Here is a 23,848-nt window from a genome sequence, read left to right on the forward strand (position 1 = left end):
ATGTTTCTATCATTCAAGCTTATTGGCAACTAGGGAGTTATGATCCTTTAAATGTCTAAAAGTAACTTCACTAAACATAACGTGAAGATGTATAATGACGACTTTAGATGTTACGATCTTTTCTTAATTCATATTTATGGCAATCTAGATCAGATTGTGAAAGTGAACTTTATAAATTGTGGACTTAGCTTTACAATGATTAATCTCAGTGGGTACGATCATTATTTCATTTCTAAAGTACACAAGTACACATTTCAAACAAAAATAATACTTTCAATAAATCTTTTTCCTGTCACTAAGTCATAGACGTGATTTACAATGTTTCATTTTCCTAGAAAAAAATCATTATTTTAATTTGAAACTAAATCTAAAATCCAATGTCTATCATAAAAATTAATAAAACCGTTTTCTACATTTTGATTCTTAAGTTCCAAAGGATCTTCCGTTAGATTTCATTTACTATTACAATAAGCAGTCTTTAAGTTCCGTGTTGCGATTGTCAAAAGTCTCCCCGGTCTTGGATTCAAGCGCTTATATAGTTTCATTTGCTTTGTAACCATGGAGTTCATTCAAGTTCAATAGAATTCCGCTTCAAGCTGTGATTGGTCCTTGAAGTTTTTGCACATTTCTTAACCTATCATGAACGCACTCTATCAAACCGAGTCTGCTATTATTAATTTTACTTGGTTGTGTTCTGTGCTTTTAAGTGATTTTCTAATAAATAGATTTCATCGTTTGATATTGCACACATATTCGAAGGCATAATGGAAACTGTAAGGGAACACGTCAAAAAAGAATTCCTATATCCCTTGGTAGCGATACCGACAGTTTCTTTTTTAAATAAAAATCCTGTCAGCAGTTTGTATTATATATAGACATAAAGAGTTCCAGAATCCTGTATAAGTAAAAGATACAATCTTTATATAAGCGGATGCTTAAATGTTTACAAATCTTCCTTACTTTTGAATATCCCAGTATTTGACTGCCCCATCTTTACCAGCACTAACAATTATACCGTCTCCCTTCTCTTTGTCAAGTATGCCGAGTTTCAAACATTCTATCCTGTAAATAAAAATATTTAAACAAATCAAAAGCAATATCTCATACAAGAAAATGACTTTATAAGGATTTTAAAACTGTGCAATCTTTACCTGAAATGGAGACAAAATTGTTAAAAGTCTGAGTTATCAGAGAAAACACAAACCTCCATGCTGAAACAAAAAAAAAACATTTATTTTCAAGATGCAACAAAGAACAAAAACCGAGTCTTTTTTTCAAACGTTGGAATTTTTCAATGACATCTTTCAATGTTTTATAAAATGTGTAAAATATTGAAGAAGATGACTGACCAAATCTAAATTTTCAAGAACATGCATATTTTCTATCATATTTAGAACTTAAATCATTTACTGAAAGACTTAAGCTATAAATATTATAACATTTAAATGAGTGTTTACAGCATATCTCGTATACTTAGCTTAATGAAAATGTGAAATCAAAAGAAAATATAGACGTATGTTTTACAGAAAGTATGCATTTTATTTTGATATTTATTTTTACTGGTTTCAAATGAGTATGTTTTCTATTTTTTTTCCAGAAATACAATGCTCATATACATTGTATTGTCAATATTTCATTCTTGCAATTTGAATCTAAATATTTTAATGTACAGTTATTATTATCTAGTAATTCGATCGATGTAAAACGGTGATTTCTGGTGTACATTGTGGAATCATGTACAAACTGAGACCGTGCTGAAATTCATGACATATAAAATTCACATATTACATTTACAAGAATTAAACGGTCATTTTATGTTGTAGTCTATATTGACACATCAACAGCAATTTTCTACATAATAACCCAAATGTTGTGAAGTTCCCCGTCTGTTAATTAAAAACGTTATGGACTTGTTCTTGTCAAAAGAAACCGATTCTAAAACTCTTTAACTGTGACAAAAGCAAACATCATTCGCTTATTAAGTTGCATGGAAGTCGGCAAAAGTGTACCAGGTAGACTAAGATTTAGGGTTTCACCTTCAGCTAAACTATGCTAATGTTTCAATATAGTCACTTACGTAAATGTTTTTAAAGCAAACACTGAATCAAACATTTATAATTGCAAATCCGAGCAGATTTATATATCTTTCAACGGTGTCAAGACGTAACTAAATGCATATACAAATAAAACTTATCCGAATACGAGCTTCACAAGTCGCACTTCTTATTAAGAAAAAAATCGTTTCTATAATAGTCTTATTTATCATATATTGTAAATGTAGTCTTACACAAGTATATACAAGCTACATTTTAAATTCACTAAAGTGCAAATATACAGTATGAAAAGTATCTATATTTCAAAAGTGTGCAATTTTATTTTAGATGTGAAACTTTCAGTCTGTGCGACACATAGAAAGCTTTTGAAAAAATCAATTAAGAGCTTGTTAGTAACTCAGAGGTGAAACTAAAATTGTGTACATAGGAAACGGATGACCCCCACATACTGCACCGTCCTATATGGCCATATTCAGAGAAGGTTGCGCATCTGAGCAACTTTGAATCAATTTCTTAAAAAGTGTATGACGAGTTGAACACGCCAAATTTCTTCACTATGACCTGTTCTGTTTAAGAAAGGGCCAATATTCAGGAAAAAATAGCCATCGTAAAAAGTCCATTATTTATGGTCGTCTTAAAACTAAAACTTATATGCATATCCTTTAAGTAGCATTTGATGAGTTGGACACAAAAGTTTTTTTCTCTATATTCTATAGAGCAAAACTATCAAAGTGTCATAACTACGGTAAAACTAGTCACAGCTAATGTTTCTCCCTCTATGGTCATCTGTACATCAATCTTGATCGTCTGAGAAAGTCTGAAGCAAATCAGAGTGGGAGAAGTTGGACACACAAAAAATGGGACGTACGTACGGAAGACGTACGGACGACAGCAACGCTACATGCTCCTAGATAAATGTGGAGGCTTAACAAGGGGTTTATTATGTGTCGTTAACAAAGTACTGGAGTTTATAAATTTACTAATTTCACATTGATTATAGGACAATAATCAAACAATCGTCTGAAACATACACTTTTATGTAACTTCAAAAACATTTTGAAGAGTAATCTGTGAGAACCTAAAAAACTGTTGAGATTCTATTCTGATTCAGATTCAGCAAATACAAATCATTCAAAAAAGATAAAACAAGTGAATGAAGAATTGCCATGCAATACAAAGTCCCCTACTGAAAGGCACCTAATTTTCTCTACTGCAGTAAAACATAAAGAACTGATATCTTTTAATGATGTATAAACAATATTGTACTATATATACCATATGTTATAATAAAACACTTGGATTAAAACTTGCATATATAAATACCTACTGTTGTTTTCATATGGAATATTTTTTGGTCGATTATAAAAAAGTGATCATATAAGTTATTTATATTAACAAAAAGGAATATTAATCCTAAAAAACATAATAATATAAGCCGACAAGGAACTCTTTACCAGGTAGAGATAGGTCAAAATACACCTAAAAATTGGGTGTAACATGCATGTTGTACCACAGAAAAGAGGTCTTGATTTTTCTCTACGGCCAGTAATAAAAAGTTACAATATAATCTATTTGTAGTAACAACAAATGGACGTTATTCTAAAAACGAGGGTGGTGCCTAATGGTGGTGGACATTTGAGTTAAGTTGCATCAAAATCCCTCAATGCATAAAGAAGAAATGCTCCGGACAGTCATTCTTGAATTTGATCTTTGACCTCTAAGTATGACCTTGACCTTAGACCTAAGTCCCGGGTTTTGCGCAAGACATGGTGTGCTAACTGATATTCAAATCCTGTTTTGCATGACAAAGTTATAGAGTGGACAGGAAAAAAATCCTATTGCCCTTTGATCTCAAAGTGTGACCTTCACCTTTAAGCTAGGGTCATGGGTGTTAAGCATGACACATCGTCTCATCAATGGGAACATTTATGCCAAGTAATACTGTAATCCCTTGACGGATGACAGAGTTCTGGACCGGACAGGAAAAAAACCCAATTGACCTTTGACCACCAATTGTGGCCTTGACCTTTGAGCTAGGGGTCCGGGTTTTGCGCAAGACACGTTGTCTCATCATGGGAAACATTTGTGCCAAATAATATCAAAATCCCTTTATGGATGGCAGAGTTATGGACCGGACAGGAAAACAACTGTTGACATTTGACCCCCAATTGTGACCGTGACCTTTGAGCAAGGGGTCCGGGATTTGCACATGACACGTCGTCTCATCATGGGGAACATTTGTGTCAAGTGACATTAAAATTCCTAAATAATGACAGAGTTATGGACCGGACAGGAAAAAATCCCAATTGACCTTTGACCACCAATTGTGGCCTTGACCTTTGAGCTAGGGGTCCGGGTTTTGCGCAAGACACGTTGTCTCATCATGGGAAACATTTGTGCCAAATAATATCAAAATCCCTTTATGGATGGCATAGTTATGGACCGGACAGGAAAACAACTGTTGACATTTGACCCCCAATTGTGACCTTGACCTTTGAGCAAGGGGTCCGGGATTTGCACATGAAACGTCGTCTCATCATGGGGAACATTTGTTTCAAGTGACATTAAAATCGCTTAATGAATGACAGAGTTATGGACCGGACACGAAACAGACCCTGTTCATGTCATGTTAACATTTGACTGCTAAGTGTGACCTTGACCTTTGAGCTAGGGTTGTGCAGGACACATCGTTTTATTATGAGGTACATTTGTGCCAAGTGATATTAAAATTCCTTTATGGATGGAAGAGTTATGGACCGGACAGAAAAAAAACCCTTTTGACCTTTGACCTCCAAATGTGACCTTGACCTTTAAGCTAGGGGTCTGGGTTTTGCGCATGACACGTCGTCTTATCATGGGGAACATTTGTGCCAAGTAATACTAAAATCCCTTAATAAATGACAAAGTTATGGAGCGGACACGAAATTGCGGACGGACGGACGGAAAAGCGCATTCCTATAAACCCCGAAACTGGTTTTCAACCAGTAGGGGATTAATAGACTCATGATAAAAGGCAATGGTGATATAAAATGTTATAAAATATGAAAAATTAGTACAAGTGATAAAAGTATTAAGTTAGTCAAACATCTTCATATCCAAACATTATCATCTTTCATTGTGTAAACATTAAAATCCCTTTAATGGGGTCAAAGATATATTGCCAAAGTGTTAATAACTGATCAGGAGAAAACATGAAAAGGACGTTTCTTCACTATCATTCAGTGTGGAAATCTGGCTACTGAGCTTTACAATTCCTAAAGCTTGTTTACATAATTAGATAATCATAGCAAATTATATTAACTACTCACTGTACCTTTTACATTCGATCAGGGACATCCCAGGTTACACACAATTCCCTTTAGTGGATGAAAAGCTCTTGTCTTATATCGTAAAGTGTTAATAAAGTATGAAAAATTATATTCACGAAACATTAAATTCCCTTCAGTGGTTTAAATGCCATCCTCTTTCACAGTACAATTAGAAAAGGAGACAATTCTACACATCAACGGCTATGCTTTGTCAACCTGCTGTTTTGAGTCTCGAATTTTATGTAAAGAGCCAGTATAATAACTTCTTTGGTTTCAGAGCTAATTAAAGATAACAATTTTCTCCCATTTTCCAAGTCCAAAAGGGAGAATAAAATAAAATGTTTAACTCATAACTGTATAAATGCTTCATTATTCAAGATTTATGTAGCTTCAATCCAGTACATGCATACGTTTAAAGAAAATTGAAGGAAATTATGTTGTGTAAACTTATATTATTATCTGTAAGGGTCGTGTAACGTTTCAATATAACATGAATGAGTACGTTTCAGAAGTTTTGAAATTAATGAAAATTTTGTGGAATATTTCCGCCTGGGAAGGGAAAAACTAAAAACGATGTCAGAGTTATAGGACCTTGTATGTCAATTAGTATGATCCATGTTTCAAAATGTTACCTGTATGGGTTCCAGAGAAGGGACGGGACAAAGAGATTCTTACTCAGCTCCCAGAAACAATGTTTGGTGGGTTGATAAAGCTGAACAAAAATTGGCCTAATCTAAATTGTGGGAGACTGATTCGTGGATAATATTTATCAGATTGAAGCTAATGTCAAGAAAGACATTCATAGGAAAAGTTGATTGGTAAGCATTTGTGTTTTCTCTGATAATTATTTTATATGTATTTTATATTCAAATGTATATTGGTCATAAGCAAAGTTTATATGAACAATCAAAGTACGTACAAGAAAGATGTTATTAAAATGTCTGTCAAATGTATGACAGACCTTGCATCATGTGTGCCTGATATAAATATGACAGGTATTCTTAATTTTGTTACAACAAAATGCCGTCCATGAAAGAGACCGATTCTGAACTTGATTTTGTTGGAGTTAAAGTTACCCTTACATAATTAAGGCAAAATGCCGACTTTCCCTCTCCACATGATCTGCCAGATGCCGGGAAGAATCACCAACGTTCTATAAGACAGTTGAATGACGTGAATTATTCCACACCCGAAACGAGTTGCGAACCCAGTTCGGCGAGTGGCAAGTAAGAATTTAAGTTAGAGAATTAACCGCTTGGCTAGAGAAAAAACCCCCATCAAAACTGAGAAGTAACAACTTTTCTTTAATAAAACTGTAACAACTTCATAGATTTGTCGGCTGATTCATGTCAATTATTCCTTAGAGAATGCAATTCAAATATCTTTCATCAAATTACTTTTAGGAGCTCTCAAAATGACAAGATGATTCCTAATGTTACTAAGAAAACCAAGTACAGACATTAAAATATAATGCATCATCAGAATATACGTCTCAACAAGGTCAAGCTTAGCTTGCTTTTAAAAATTCTACATGATTGTTTAAGAAATATTAAGTATCAAAATTAGGTTTATCGTAGAATAACCCGAGTTTGGAGTTCTTATGCGTATGAACATATCACGAAGGAGTGATATATTTCTACGCATAAGAACGATAAAATAACAGTACTATTGTCTATTTGACTTAGTCTGTTCATGACAGATAATGAACAGTATACCTCATACACAAGCACATGCTTAATAAGTGGAATTCTGTTATATAGGCACACTGAATGTATTCAATACATTCAATGTGCCTATATAACAAAATTCCACTTATTAAGCACTATTTCATCAACAAAATATAACAACATAGAATCAAAACAATGGGACCACCAATAGATACAATCTCATTATTTTAATCAGTATCGGTCATCTTTTCTTAGAAATTAGTATGTTGAACAAATATTACATGTAACTAGAAAGTATATAGACTAATGGAAATGTTTAACGATGATGATAAGTGTTAAACAAAGAACTTACGTTTTAAGTTATTTAGCCATATTGTCAAGCTTAATCTGTTTATTCAGGGTTTTTCAACAGTATTTTAATCATGTAATTGTAGGCAGTTAATCTAACAAGTGTTCCAGGATTCAGTAACACTACACAACCTGTTAAACGTAAGTTACAACCAACTTTGCTCCATGAATCAGAGATAAGGGAAAAGGGATCGAATTGCGGTGGAGAACTTACCTTAGGTAACCGTTACCTACTGACTTGAGATTAAACCTATGAATAAACGAACTTTGCTCTCCCTGCTGAGCTACACAGGCTGATGGTGAAGATTATATTACTTTAGTTCAGGCTGATCGTGCAAAACGCAGAACTTTCCTAAAGACAACACTGTGAAACCAGTTTCCCTTTTAATGTCGTGTTGCAAGCAAGGGTTCCACTGATACCATTTTAATACATTTATACACCACCACTTTCTGCATATAGCTAAAACATATCTATGTTTTTTTAGAATTTTCAATTACAATTACCTTTCAACCAGTTTGTTCAATTTGTTCATATGTAGCATTATTTACGTTTATTTATTTGATCAAATGAAGTTTAGGGGCTTGCAACAAGATCGTGAATGTTGCTTGGAATGTCAAGAACAGACGATGAAACATTTGTTTGTTTGTTTTGGGTTTAACGCCGTTTTTAACAGTATTTCAGTCATGTAACGGCGGGCAGTTAACCTTACCAGTGTTCCTGGATTCTGTACCAGTACAAACCTGTTCTCCGCAAGTAACTGCCAACTTCCCCACATGAATCAAAGGTAGAGGACAAATCATTTCAGACACAATGTCGTTTAATAAATAGACACGGAGAACATACGTCCCGCCCGAGGATCTTACTCACGACCCCGCGATCAGTAGACCAACGCTCTATCTACTGAGCTAAGCGGACGGGCTACGATGAAACATGGAGATATCTCAACACAGAATGTTTCTCATAAATGCTGAAATCAAATTGTTTGCAAAACAAGGAACTGCATTCAATAAACGCTTGATGCCCTCAGTGGCATCATTTTCGATAGATTTCGCACCAAAGTCCAAAACAAGGTCAAGGTCAAACTGAGGTCAGGTGATGTTTGAAGAAGAGGAATGGTCAGAGTTTACATCTGTATTAGTATCAATTCATTCTTGTAAGGGGTACTGATGCTAGACGAAACGGTCCCATTTGGTTAACCAAGAGATGGCCCATATAAAGCAACCTAAGTCCAAAATGAGGTCAAGGTCAAACTGAGGTCAGGTGATGTCTGAAGATGAGGAATGGTCACAGGTTACATCTGCATTAGTATCAAGTCATTCTAGTAAGGGGTATTGATGCTAGACGAAACGGTCCCATTTGGTTAACCTTGTACAGACGGACGGACAAACGAACGGACGAACAAAACAATCACTTTATGCCTTTTGCATCAGTAGATGCTGCGGGCATAAAAAACGATTTGAACACAAATATCTCTTAATTTTTTTTAGAAAATATTCATGCACCACATTCAACATTCTCTTAAGTTTTGTTAGGTTTAACATCACACCAAAACAAAGTGAAGATTATTAGTAAGTGTTTAAATGATATGTGATATGTGTTATAACCTCACTGAATACAAGAGCATCAGTTAAATAATTACAGAATATAAGCTTAACTAAATGATCACACTGTACATCAGATATTTTCTAAGAGACGACTAAAAGAGAAATAAATTATACTTTATTCATGTACACAGTACATATGTATACCTTTTTGGAACGTACGTTTCACTAAAACATGGCAAGAAGTATTAAAACAAAGAAAAAAGTTTGTATTTGTATGGCATTGTGTTGAACAGGTATATTATAATCCTGTAACACTGTAATAAATATGTATAAGCAGGTTTATCAAAGAGAGGCAACAAAAGATATGATTCAATTGGATAAAAACTATTCGTAGGAAATCTAAATCTCAAATAAAATCGATATTTTAATATCTTCTTTTGTCATTCAAATGATGTTTTAAATCTAAACAAATTATGCATCAATGATCAATCCACAGACTCAATTATGTTTTGAAAAAGACAAATGAAACCATATTTTCAAATACCTTTTCTGATGTTCATTAACAATATCGAGATATTTCTTTATCAGCCTTGTCGGACCTTCAACTTTGTAGACACAGATAGTTTCACCATATGAACATGCTAAATGACCTTGACTATAGCTAACAGACATGATGGACGTCGTCTGGCTGACACTGATCCATCTCAAACACCTGCCAGTCTCGATGTTCCAGATCTTTACACTCTGAAGTAACATAAGATATTTCTTACACAATGTATTATTTTATCTCCACTTAATACTGAAAGAAATTAGTAATATACCATGCATATTATATGGAACGCCGGCTGTGCCACAGGAATTGACAGACTATAATCACAACCAGTTGCTATTAGCTAAAAGCTATTTGCCAGTCGCCATTTGCTAATGTTTATTTGCCAGTTTGGTACGTTAGAATTATAAGATCTTATATGCTGTATGATATCTAGAGACATACAACCTTGTAATGTTATGCTGTTGAATTGCTAATATGTATTTTCTGACTGTAAGTTGAAACATCCCATTTGTCCATTTGCTAGATGCTATTTGTCAAATCCTAATTGCTAGATACCATTTGCAAATTGCTCATTTGCTAAATATTATTGGCCAATTGCTTAATTTATGTTGGCCAGATATTCCAACGCTCAGGAACGTTGATCAGCAAAAGTATCTCCCCTGTGATCAATGTGGTACATAAATAGCATAAAAAACAGAAGTGTGGTGCAAATAGCCAATGGCATTTAACATTTAGCAAATGCACAATCAGCAACAAGCAGGTAGTAAATGAGCAATCAGCAAATGGCATACAGCACGTCTCAGCTTGCAATCAGCAAACAGTTATTAACCCTTACCCTGCTAAAATTCTATAATGAATTTGTCCATCTTTCAACATGGACAGTACCATTAACTGTTAAAAAGGTTGCTTACCTAAAAGATAAAAGGGTTGCTTACCTAAATGATACTGACTGCATGGATGTGCACTGGTCTGCACTGGTCGCAAAGGCAGAATCAATTGCCACCAGCAGGCTAAGGGTTAATAATTGGCAAATGGCAATTGGCAAAAAGTATTTCACAAAAGAGAATTGGCATGTCCCAACCCACATTTCATTATATTATGTTCTAGCCAAGTAACATTTTCCTGACAGCCAGATGCTGATTCACTGTTTAAAAACAAAACTTACTTCACCAGCCTGAACTGACAAAGAGTGAAAAAGGATTAGAATGGTTAACATTTGTTTATAAAATTCTAGAATCTCACTGGAGGCCAGTTTACTTATGATGCTGATCCGCTGTTTATAAATGAAATTTACTTTAAAAGCTTGAATTCACAGAGAAAGAAAGGGATTAAAATGGTTAATAATCATTAACAAATGAAGTGCAAGACCCTAGAATCTGAAGGCCAGTGTCACCGTGAGTCATTTTGTCTGAAATTACCTTATCTGCAGATCCTGTGATGACGAGGTGTCCATCTTCACTCATATCTACTGCAAATATAGCCGCTGTGTGACCAAGTAAACTGTTCAAATGTAGACACCTGTTAATATCCCAAACTTTTGCCTAGAAAAACAACAACAAAACATAAGAGCAAAGAGCGGAAGTATCAGTTAATTTACATCAGCCAATCTACCAACTAGTCAGTATTAATGTACAAAAATCTAAATGAAAATCTAATATCTAAATAGCATCTGCCTCTCTCAGACCACTGAATTATTTCAAGCCAATTTAACATGTCTAACTAGTTTTTTTCACATTTTTATTTGAGAACTTTTTTAGACTCTTATATTTTGTGCTCTAACAGGAGGTGAAGTGTGTGTGTGTGTGTGTGTGTGTGTGTGTGTGTGTATGTGTGTGCATGCGCTCATGCGTGTGTGTGTTTGTTTGAGCTTAACATCTTTTTCAACAAATTTTTAATCAGATAAATGATGGTGTCTACTTGTAGCAGTGAGCACAATGGCTAACCTTAGACATGTGACATAATACCCCACTCAGTAATATTATACTGACACTGGCCTGACCAGTCCTAAACTTTCCTCCTAATGCTGAGCATCAAGAGAGGAAGCTACAAGCACCATTTTTCACTTCTTTAGTATGACGCAGCCTGGGAGCCAGTCTATGACCTCTAGCAAGTGGGTGCTCTACCTATAGATTACCGAAGTGGTCGATAAGAGGTGAAAGATAAAACACATGCCAGGCATGTCACCCATTATTGCACATCAGAAATATTCAAATAAGTGTCAATTAACTTTTTTGAAAAATAAAGACATGAATCTCTTGTGGTGTTTCTTTAGAAAATCCTTATTTCATGTTTATTTGAGCCGCACCATGAGAAAACCAACATAGTGCATTTGTGACCAGCATGGATCCAGACCAGTCTGCACATCCCCGCAGTCTGATCAGGATCCATAATTTTCGCTAACAGTTTCTTTAATTGCTATAGGGTTTGAAAGCGAACAGTATGGATCCTGACCAGACTGCGGGGATGCACAGGCTGGTCTGGGTCCATGCTGGTTGCAAATGCACTATGTTGGTTTTCTCATGGTGCGGCTCATTTTATCTTTCTCAAAATGAATTGCTCCAGGAACATAAACCTAATTTAGTTTACATCATTATCTAGGGAAATGCATTAAATTCTTGAGTTACAGCATTTCTGTTTAAAGAAAATCAACAAATTGAAATATGAAAATTCAAGTGATACTGTAATTTTCTCATTATCTTTTCATTATATGGTGTTAATGTCATTCAATACCTGAAATGTAAAGTACAGCAATAGCCAGGAGGACAGACTAAAGGATGAATGACTGTAAATTTCTCTTCATTACATGTTATGTCTGCGCAAATTATGATCTGAAACCGGTATCAGTCAGAAGCTCTCCTGCAGTAACTACTTTCATTTTAGGCTTTAATCCACAATCCCAATTCAATTCAATCCACATAATGTAAAACAGCTGTTATTTGTTGTAAACAAAACAGACAGATGAACACGTTGTAACAAAAGCCACCTGGACTCTTCAATTGCCATTATGTCTGAAAATTGTTTCTTAAGGGAAATGTTTCTGAAATTTGTAGGTAGATCTAGGTCTATTTTGTGTTATACAACATCAGATATGCCAATGTTACACTTGTCAGAAACTAGGACTGTTAGTGTTACAGCTAATAAATTGCAAATACGAAAGATTGCAATGAAAATGAAGTGTCCATTAGCATTTATTCCCATTGTAAACTCCTTTTTTTGCTAACTTTTGAAAATTTTGAAACAGAACTAAAAAAACAACCCTCTATGATAGGTGCTTTTAGCTTGGAAGAATCCAGTTATCAGAACAAACAATTTTTTTAGGACTTAGAGACGTCTGTGAACAAAGGAAACAACCAGCTGACATTTTAACAGGTTTATCTTCAGCTAAGACAATGATGTGAACCCTGCTTTGAGATATACATGTAGTTGTTAATTGCCCAACACAAAAACTTACAGTTTTATCCTGAGATACTGTGACTAGAACTTCATTGTGTCTTGTCAAGGCCCAGATTGGTCCATCATGAGCTATTATAGTCTTGTTGCACTTGCCGGTCCTCAGGTTCCAAACCTGAAATGGAACCAAGTTAAAAAATATCTGGCAGGTAGTCAAGTGATGTACAAGGCCAATAAAATGATCAAACTAAAGGTACTGTATCTTGAAGAAGTATCTTTTATTAAGAAAAAATAAAACATCTGTACTTACTGTAAGAACTAAGAAATGTATTCAAGTAAGCGGGTTGTTTTGTTTGTCTCAGCAAGTACAATAACATTCTCTTCAGTGATAATTTTCTATAGCAATTGATCTTAACTTGGCTGAGAAGACAGCAGCTACATACTTATATGAGACACATTTAGGTCCATTTCTTGTAACAAGAGGACCATGATGGTCCTGAATCGCTCACCTCTTCCCACATGACACAGTTTTGAGTATGAAGTCGTTTTTTTCTATTATTTGACATAGTGACCTAGTTTTAGAGCTCATGTGATCCAGTTTTGAACTTGACCTAGATATTATCAAGATAAAAATTCTGACCAATTTTCATGAAGATCCATTGAAAAATATGGTCTCTAGAGAGGTCACGAGGTTTTTCTATTATTTGACCTATTGACCTGGTTTTTTAAGGCACATGACCCAGTTTCAAACTTGACCTAGATATCATCAAGGTGAACATTCTGACCAATTTTCATGAAGATCCATTCAAGGGTATGGCCTCTAGACAGGTCACAAGGTCTTTCTATTTCAAGACCTACTGACCTAGTTTTTGATCGCAGTTAACCCAGTTTCAAACTTGACCTAGATATCATCAAGATAAACATTCAGACCAACTTTCATACAGATCCCATGAAAAATAAGAGAGGTCACAAGGTTTTTCTATTATTTAACCTACTGACCTAGTTTTTGATGGCACAACTTTCATACAGATCCCATGAAAAATATGGCCTCTAGAGAGGTCACAAGGTTTTTTCATTATTTGACCTACTGACCTACTTTTTGATGGCACGTGACCCACTTTCGAACTTGAACTAGATATCATCAAGGTGAACATTCTGACCAATTTTTATGGAAATCCATTCACAAGTATGGCCTCTAGAGAGGTCACAAGGTTTTTCTATTTTTAGACCTACTGACCTAGTTTTTGACCGCACATGACCCTGTTTCGAACTTGACCTAGATATCATCAAGATGAACATTCAGACCAACTTTCATGAAGATCCATTGAAAAATATGGCCTTAAGAGAGGTCACAAGGTTTTTCTATTATTTAACCTACTGACCTAGTTTTTGATGGCACATGACATACTTTCGGACTTGACCTAGATATCATCAAGATGAACATTCAGACCAACTTTCATACAGATCCCATGAAAAATATGGCCTCTAGAGAGGTCACACGGTTTTTCTATTATTTGACCTGCTGACCTAGTTTTTGATGGCACATAACCAAGTTTCGAACTTGACCTAGATATCATCAAGGTGAACGTTCTGACCAATTTTCATGAAGATCTTGTGAAATATATGGCCTCTAGAGAGGTCACAAGGTTTTTCTATTTTTAGACCTACTGACCTAGTTTTTCACCGCACGTGACCCAGTTTCGAACTTGACCTAGATATCATCAGGATGAACATTCAGACCAACTTTCATACAGATCCCATGAAAAATATGGCCTTTAGAGAGGTCAAAAGGTTTTTCTATCATTTGACCTACTGACCTAGTTTTTGAAGGCACTTGACCCAGTTCCAAACTTGACCTAGATATCGTCAAGGTGGACGTCCTGACCAATTTTCATGAAGATCTTGTGAAATATATGGCCTCTAGAGAGGTCACAAGGTTTTTCTATTTTTAGACCTACTGACCTAGTTTTTGAAGGCACGTGACCCACTTTCGAACTTGACCTAGATATCATCAAGATGAACATTCTGACCAATTTTCATAAAGGTCCCACAAAAAATGTGACCTCTAGAGTGGTCACAAGCAAAAGTTTACAGACGCACGGACGCACGCACGCACGGACTGACGACGGACACCGCGCGATCACATAAGATTACCTTGTGACTTTGTGACAGGTGAGCTAAAAACCTGACATAATTGAGACATAAGCAATGTTCGAAGCAGTCACTGTCAGTATGACTTGTCAACATTTGATAAACGTATGAAATGTACAAGAAGTATAGAGCAACAACTGAACAAAGAGTCTGTTTCTATGATGCAAAAGTAAAATGCTCATGCTCCCCTAAGCAAAATAAATTTTGATAATTCATTTACCCTGATGGTTCCATCATATGACCCACTGACGAGGAGGTTGTGGGTGAAGAAGTTCAGGCACCAGACACCTTTTACATGCCCTTTGAGAACATGCTGACATTTGCCAGTCTTTAGATTCCAAACCCTTATGGTTTTGTCCAAACTTCCACTCGCCAGGTGCAAATGGTCAAATATTACACATATTACACTGAAATAAAACAAAGGTCCAAGTAAGTAATGCTTCACAAGTACATAATTCAACTTAGGTCATTAAACGATGGTGTCTACTTGTAGCAGTGAGCACAATGCCCAACTTCATAGTGCTGCCTCACTGGGATATCACGCCGTAGACATGTGACATGATGACCCAGCCAGTCACAATATACTGACACAGGACTGACCTGAGTCTTAGCACTATCCTCTTCATGCTGAGTGCCAAGCGAAGAAGCTACTAGTACCATTTTTTACGTCTTAGGTATGACGCGGCCAGGGATTGAACCCATGACCTCCCAATTAGCATGCGCTCTACCACTAGGCTACCAAGGCAGTGCAGAAAATTGTTTAAATTGAGTTATATAAAAAAAGAAAAACATCCAATGTGTTTCCTCTATCTATATTTCTGTCTACCTACCGGTTTCATATCATAATCATCAGTGCAGAGATATAAAAAATATTTATATATTTATTGTATATATGTATTTTACCTGTCAGAATGCCCTTTGAAGTCTGTTATTTTACACTTAGCACTGTTCCAGTTAACCCGCAGATATTTATTGTCTTTATACAATTTCTTCCATTCTGGCTGATCACTCACAGGAACCTCCATTTTAACTGTTTCACATTTATGTTTCCACAGATCATTGTTATTGGCTAGAGCATTCCATGTTTTACATACCTGGAAAGTAGAAAGTTTATTTTAATTGGATGTCTCTTACTTGGGACATTTTCAAGGAGTTAGAGGTTTGCCAGGCATAGCAGGTATGGGACAGACTAGCCATTAGAGGTTTGCCAGACATAGTAGGTGTGGGACAGACTTGCCATTAAAGGTTTGCCAGACATAACAGGTGTGGGACAGACTAGCCATTAGAGGTTTGCCAGACATAGCAGGTGTGGAACAGTTGACAGACATAGCAGGCATTGGACAGATTAGCCATCAAGAGGTTTGACAGACATAGCAGAAATTGGACAGGATAGCTATAAGAGGTTTGACAGACAGCAGGCAATGGACAGAGTAGATATTAGAGGTTTGACAGACATAGCAGAAACTGGACAGAGTAGCCATTAGAGGTTTGACAGACATAGCAGTCATTGGACAGAGTAGCCATTAAAGGTTTGAAAGATATATCATGAACTGGACAGAATAGCCATATGAGGTTTGACAGACATAGCGGGCATTGGACAGTGTAGCCGTTAGAGGTTTGCCAAACATAGCAGGCATAGGACAGAATAGCCATTAGAGGTTTGACAGACATATCAGGTATTGGACAGAATAGCTATTAGAGGTTTGACAGACAGCAGGCAATGGACAGAACAGCCATTAGAGGTTTGACAGACATGGCAGAAATTGGACAGAGTAGCCATTAGAGGTTTGAAAGACATATCACGAATTTGACAGAATAGCCACTAGAGGTTTAACAGACATAGCAGGCATTGGACAGAGTAGCCATTAGAGGTCTGCGAAACATAGAAGACATGGGACAGAATAGCCATTAGAGGTTTGACAGACTTATCAGGAATTGGACAGAATAGCTATTAGAGGTTTGACAGACAGCAGGCAATGGACAGAGTAGCCATTAGAGGTTTGACAGACATAGAATAAATTTGACAGAGTAGCCATTAGAGGTTTGAAAGACATATCACAAATGGACAGAATAGCCATTAGAGGTTTGACAGACATAGCAGGCATTGGACAGAGTAGCCATTAGAGGTCTAAGAAACATAGCAGGCATGGGACAGAATATCCATCAGAGGTTTGACAGACATATCAGGAATTGGACAGAAAAGCTATTAGAAGTTTGACAGACATAGCAGAAATTGGACGGAGTAGCCATTTGAGGTTTGAAAGACATAGCAGAAATTGGACAGAGAAGCCATTAGAGGTTTGACAGACAGCAAGCAATGGACAGAGTAGCCATTAGAGGTTTGAGAGACATAGCAGAAATTGGACAGCGTAGTCATTAGAGGTTTGAAAGACATATCATGAATTGGACAGAATAGCCATTAGAGGTTTGACAGACATAGCAGGCATTGGACAGAGTAGCTATTAGAGGTTTGCCCAACATAGCAAGCATGGGACAGAATGGCCATTAGAGGTTTGCAAAACATAGCAGGCATTGGGCAGAGTAGCCATTAGAAGTTTGCCAAACATAGCAGGCATTGCACAGAATAGCCATTAGAGGCTTGCAAAACATAGCAGGCATGGGGCAGAGTGGCCATTAGAAGTTTGAAAACCATAGCAGAAATTGGACAGAGTAGCCATTAGAGGTTTGCCAAACATAGCAATCATGGGACAGAATAGCCATTAGAGGTTTGCCAAACATAGCAAGCATTGGTCAGAGAGGCTATTAGAGGTTTGCCAAACATAGCAATCAAGGGACAGAATAGCCATTTGAGGTTTGCAAAACATATCAGGCATTGGGCAGAGAGGCTATTAAAGGTTTGCCAGACATAGCAGGCATGGGACAGAGTGGCCATTAGAGGTTTGCAAAACATAGCAGGCATGGCACAGAATAGCCATTAGCGGTTAGCAAGACATAACAGGCATTGGACATAGTGGTCATTAAAGGTTTGGAAACATAGCAGGCATGGGACACAGTGGCCATTAGAGGTTTGCCAAACATAGCAGGCATGGCACAGAGTAGCCACCAGAGGTTTGCAAAACTTAGCAGGTGTGGAACAGAATAGGCATCTAAATATTGAAGCCTAGCTAAAGTACAGTCATGAGATGCCAAATATTGGTCAGGAAAAATAAATTAAGTTAGAACTGGACTCTGTTAAAAATATTACAAAAACACCTCGTGCATTATGATCACACAATGAAGTGAGAAAATAAGCTTTAAACATGATAAATAACACAAAAAAGACACTGGTGACAGGAAAGTGTGATACTGGCAATGAAAATTTGTCACCACATCTGTTTTGAAATATGTGTGGAAGATGGAAGTACTTGTGATGAAAGATCTGCTTGTGGCCATAGAATTATGTACTGAAATAAGTGTGGCAGATGGAAGTACATGTGACAACAAAATGAAGACGTGTCAAAGCTTAGGGAATATAGAGACTATAAAACTTTTGAAGTGTCATAACATCAAGTGCTTTTGAGGTCAGTACAAATCAACATCATAGATTAACAGAACTTCCAATGAAAACTACATATGAAAGGAGGACCAGAACATATATTGTAATGATGCTTTTTGTTTGTTTTGAGTTTAACAACTTTTTTTAACAGTATTTCAGTTATGGAACAGCCGGCAGTTAATCTAACCAGTGTTCCTTGATTCTGTACCAGTATAAACCTGTTCTCTGCAAGTAACTGCCAACTTCCCCACATGAATCAGAGGTGGAGAATGAACGATTTCAGACACAATGTCTTTTATCAAATTGTCACATTTGTAATGATGCACTTGTAGCATTGAATGATGATGTCAAAAAACAAAAACACTTGTAATGAGAATTCAGAAGAGTATGAAATAACTTCCAGATCATGTTTCTGATGAGTATATCTCGAGCTACTTCATGCACATTGTTTGAAAGTTTTTTTTTGTTTTTTTAAACATTACCTATGACATGCTAAAAGGAGCTCATTTCTGCATCTTTATAATATGACAAAAATTTTGCTTTTTCAGTGTGCAATATTTGAACTTACAGCTGCTTTGATTTACAGTCATGTACTTGACTATCAATTTTATACTGTTCTTGGAAGAGAAAGAGACTTACGTCATTCATATCAAACTAAAGGATAAATGGAGACGATACATGTTTTAAGTACTTCCGCTTTGATTTTTTATCTTCAGATAAGATACTGTTAATGCAAATTTATCAGTTATTGAGATTATATATCAAACACTTAAACTGAGTAGTACCATCAAATAAATATACTCTGTACAAGGTCAAAATGGCAGAACAGTACTTGAATGCATTAATCAAATTCTTGTTTCAAGTGTTTTGATGACTTAGCTGTATTTTATCCTATTAAAAGAATTAGTTTTGAGTGGAAATTTCACTAGTCTACTTTTGAAGAGAACAGCTGTTATTTGTCTCATATCTCTGAAGCTTTCAGCAATAAACAAATAATAGAATCTATAAAAGATCCTTTAGAAGCATAGAGTGTGCATGTGTGTTCAGGTTTAGCATCTTTTGAAACAACTTTTTCAGTCATATAAACGAGGGTTTCTGCTTGTAGCAGTGTGTGCAATGCCCAAGTTTATTGTGCTGCCTCACTAGAATATCGAGCCATAGGCAGGTAATTTATTACTCCACCCAGTCACATTATATGGCATCCTACTGACTAGTCCTTGTACTGTCTTATCTGAGTGCAACAAGAAGTACTGTGCATTTTTAATGTCTTTGATATGACATGCCGGAGCGAACCATGAACTCTGCACTCGAAGCACGGGCTCTACCATGGCTACCAAGCATTCTTTGACCAGATTCAGTCATAACTCTTATTGATTTTTTCTCTTCAACTATCATTGTCCAAAAGGGACATGAAGATGTACATTGAGACTTGATTGCAATAAAGAATCACATTTTTCAAACTGCAATAAATTTATTAACTAAGTATGTCCACTGGTGTCCTCATTTACTGTAAATATCTGATCAGATGTTATTGCGCAAGGAAGACTAAGAAAACTTTCATGTCACCTTGGATGGACAGTGACAATTTTTTGTAGAAGTATCGGTGGTGAGAGTATCAATCAAACTTGCATGCTTTATTTATTCCAAAATTTCATGACTCTAACAACTCTATGTCGAATTCTTTTAGATGACATGATACACAAACATTTAGGCTCTATATGATATATGCATATTTTTGGTGATGTCAAGGGCCAATAATTCTGACATGCTGATGAAATCTTATCATGTTTGATCACTCTAGTCAAGTACTTCTTGACATATGCCTAATCATTCGACGACTATTTAAATAAACCGGATGAACAGATATTAACAGGTAAATGAAGCATATTTCATGTGAAATCTTAAATGATTTAAAATATTTCTTTGGATCTGAATGACACAGTGCAAGTTTGTTTGCTGTACAGATTGATGAAATTAATCAATTAAAAGATACAATCAATTAAAGATACAAAATGCATTTTAATCTTGACATTAGATAAATCTATGCTAACATCCTTACAGACTACTAAGTATTCATATTCCAACAAAGTCTAAACATACTCAGCTAGCGGACATACATACAAGTGCTTATATAGCAACAGTGAGGAAGAATCAAATGCACTGACACACTATATCAATACTTCATCATGACATCATGTTTCAGCAGTGATTGCAATCCTATTCATTCTACATCCACATTTCAGCTGTGGACATGCAAAGTTTTACCATACAAATCTGAGTAATCTTGAAGAGAATCGTAAGTATCTTATGTATATCTTTGGCAATAAACTATGAAGTCCCTTTTGCGCCCAGCCTAAAAAAATATAGAAGTCTATAACATAACCTAGAAGCATGATTAGTAATTAGTTTAATATCTATGAACAAACTTTTACTAAAGAGTTTTGTTGTCAATCAAAATTATATCATGGCAATGCATTACTAGCATAACTTTATACGAGCATTGCATAATTTATCTAGCAGACACCCTGAACTTAAACTGGCATCTATACTGATGTATTGCTAATTTTAATACTCAATCCATAGACAATGAAGTTCTTGCATAATGTTACTGAATGACTGAACACTTTATCATGATCTAATATCTGGCAAACTCTACAAAATGTACATAACTACTATTATCAAACACGGATCCAATGAAACTTGTCACTAAGAGTTTTTGGAACAACCTTATATCACACTAATCTATGTACTTGCAAATTTATACTGATTACTTGGAACTTTTTTACCCTAGAAAATTGATGTACTTAAAAACTTAATTAACAATAAACAATCTGCAAACAATTGCTAATGTACTTAAAACTTTATACATACACAATTTATGTTTAGCATAACTGATACTGAATGTACTTCCACTTTATTCATAACCAATCTTAATGTACTTAATAACTTTATATTTACATTATTTCACAAGACAATTGAATGTTCTAGCAAAACTTGATACGAATGTACATCTCTTTATATCGAACCATCTTAATGTATTTTACTAACTTTATTCATAGTATTGGAAGTACTAAACTTTGCCTAACCAGAAAACTGCCATGAACATTTACTGATCATACCTCAAACTGACGATCTTATCTTTAACTGATGATCATACTTCAAACTAGATTTATCTTTAAACCTGACTGATCTATCTTTAAACCTGATGTCATAGCTTCAACCTGACTGATCTATCTTTAAACCTGACTGAATTATCTTCAACCTGACTGATCTTGATCTAACCTAGATCATACCTTCAAACCTACTGATCAATTCAACCTGACTGATTTATCTTAACTCTACTGATCTTATCTTCAAACTTTACTGATCTAATCTTTAAACCTGACTGATCTTATCTTTAAACCTGACTGATCATACCTTCAAACCTGACTGATCTTATCTTTAAACCTGACTGATCTTATCTTTAAACCTGACTGATCATACCTTCAAACCTGACTGATCTTATCTTCAAACCTGACTGATCTTATCTTTAAACCTGACTGATCATACCTTCAAACCTTACTGATCTTATCTTTAAACCTGACTGATCTTATCTTTAAACCTGACTGATCATACCTTCAAACCTGACTGATCATACCTTCAAACCTGACTGATCTTATCTTTAAACCTGACTGATCATACCTTCAAACCTGACTGATCTTATCTTCAAACCTGACTGATCTTATCTTTAAACCTGACTGATCTTATTATTAAACCTGACTGATCATACCTTTAAACCTGACTGATCTTACCTTCAAACCTGACTGATCTTATCTTCAAACCTGACTGATCTTATCTTCAAACCTGACTGATCATACCTTTAAACCTGACTGATCTTATCTTTAAACCTGACTGATCATACCTTTAAACCTGACTGATCTTATCTTTAAACCTGACTGATCTTATCTTCAAACCTGACTGATCTTATTTTTAAACCTGACTGATCTTATCTTTAAACCTGACTGATCATACCTTCAAACCTGACTGATCTTATCTTTAAACCTGACTGATCATACCTTCAAACCTGACTGATCTTATCTTTAAACCTGACTGATCTTATCTTTAAACCTGACTGATCATACCTTCAAACCTGACTGATCTTATCTTTAAACCTGACTGATCTTATCTTTAAACCTGACTGATCATACCTTCAAACCTGACTGATCTTATCTTTAAACCTGACTGATCTTATCTTTAAACCTGACTGATCTTATCTTTAAACCTGACTGATCTTATCTTTAAACCTGACTGATCTTATCTTCAAACCTGACTGATCATACCTTCAAACCTGACTGATCATACCTTCAAACCTGACTGATCTTATCTTCAAACCTGACTGATCTTATCTTTAAACCTGACTGATCTTATCTTTAAACCTGACTGATCTTACCTTCAAACCTGACTGATCTTATCTTTAAACCTGACTGATCATACCTTCAAACCTGACTGATCATACCTTCAAACCTGACTGATCTTATCTTTAAACCTGACTGATCTTATCTTTAAACCTGACTGATCATACCTTCAAACCTGACTGATCTTATCTTTAAACCTGACTGATCATACCTTCAAACCTGACTGATCTTATCTTTAAACCTGACTGATCATACCTTCAAACCTGACTGATCTTATCTTTAAACCTGACTGATCTTATCTTTAAACCTGACTGATCATACCTTCAAACCTGACTGATCTTATCTTTAAACCTGACTGATCATACCTTCAAACCTGACTGATCTTATCTTTAAACCTGACTGATCTTATCTTTAAACCTGACTGATCTTATCTTTAAACCTGACTGATCTTACCTTCAAACCTGACTGATCTTATCTTTAAACCTGACTGATCATACCTTCAAACCTGACTGATCTTATCTTTAAACCTGACTGATCATACCTTCAAACCTGACTGATCATACCTTCAAACCTGACTGATCTTATCTTCAAACCTGACTGATCTTATCTTTAAACCCGACTGATCATACCTTCAAACCTGACTGATCTTATCTTTAAACCTGACTGATCATACCTTCAAACCTGACTGATCTTATCTTTAAACCTGACTGATCATACCTTCAAACCTGACTGATCTTATCTTTAAACCTGACTGATCATACCTTCAAACCTGACTGATCTTAGCTTTAAACCTGACTGATCTTATCTTTAAACCCGACTGATCATACCTTCAAACCTGACTGATCTTATCTTTAAACCTGACTGATCATACCTTCAAACCTGACTGATCATACCTTCAAACCTGACTGATCTTATCTTCAAACCTGACTGATCATACCTTCA

The 23,848-nt window shown here is 35.6% G+C and overlaps 1 protein-coding gene across 1 annotated transcript in view; it reads right to left on the reverse strand.

Moving 5' to 3' along the window:
• The window catches only part of LOC123551504 (F-box/WD repeat-containing protein 7-like), a 51,146-nt gene that overhangs the window by 947 nt on the left and 26,351 nt on the right, over positions 1-23,848 (reverse strand). Inside the window, exons 9-14 of the mRNA XM_053542139.1 lie at positions 15,920-16,110; positions 15,237-15,423; positions 12,927-13,040; positions 10,894-11,016; positions 9,467-9,666; positions 961-1,062 (exon numbers count right to left, since the gene is read on the reverse strand). Of these exons, the coding sequence (XP_053398114.1) occupies positions 961-1,062; positions 9,467-9,666; positions 10,894-11,016; positions 12,927-13,040; positions 15,237-15,423; positions 15,920-16,110 (917 nt within the window). The remainder of the gene's footprint in view (positions 1-960; positions 1,063-9,466; positions 9,667-10,893; positions 11,017-12,926; positions 13,041-15,236; positions 15,424-15,919; positions 16,111-23,848) is intronic.

Source organism: Mercenaria mercenaria, chromosome 4 (genome assembly GCF_021730395.1).
Source record: "Mercenaria mercenaria strain notata chromosome 4, MADL_Memer_1, whole genome shotgun sequence".
NCBI lineage: Eukaryota > Metazoa > Mollusca > Bivalvia > Venerida > Veneridae > Mercenaria > Mercenaria mercenaria.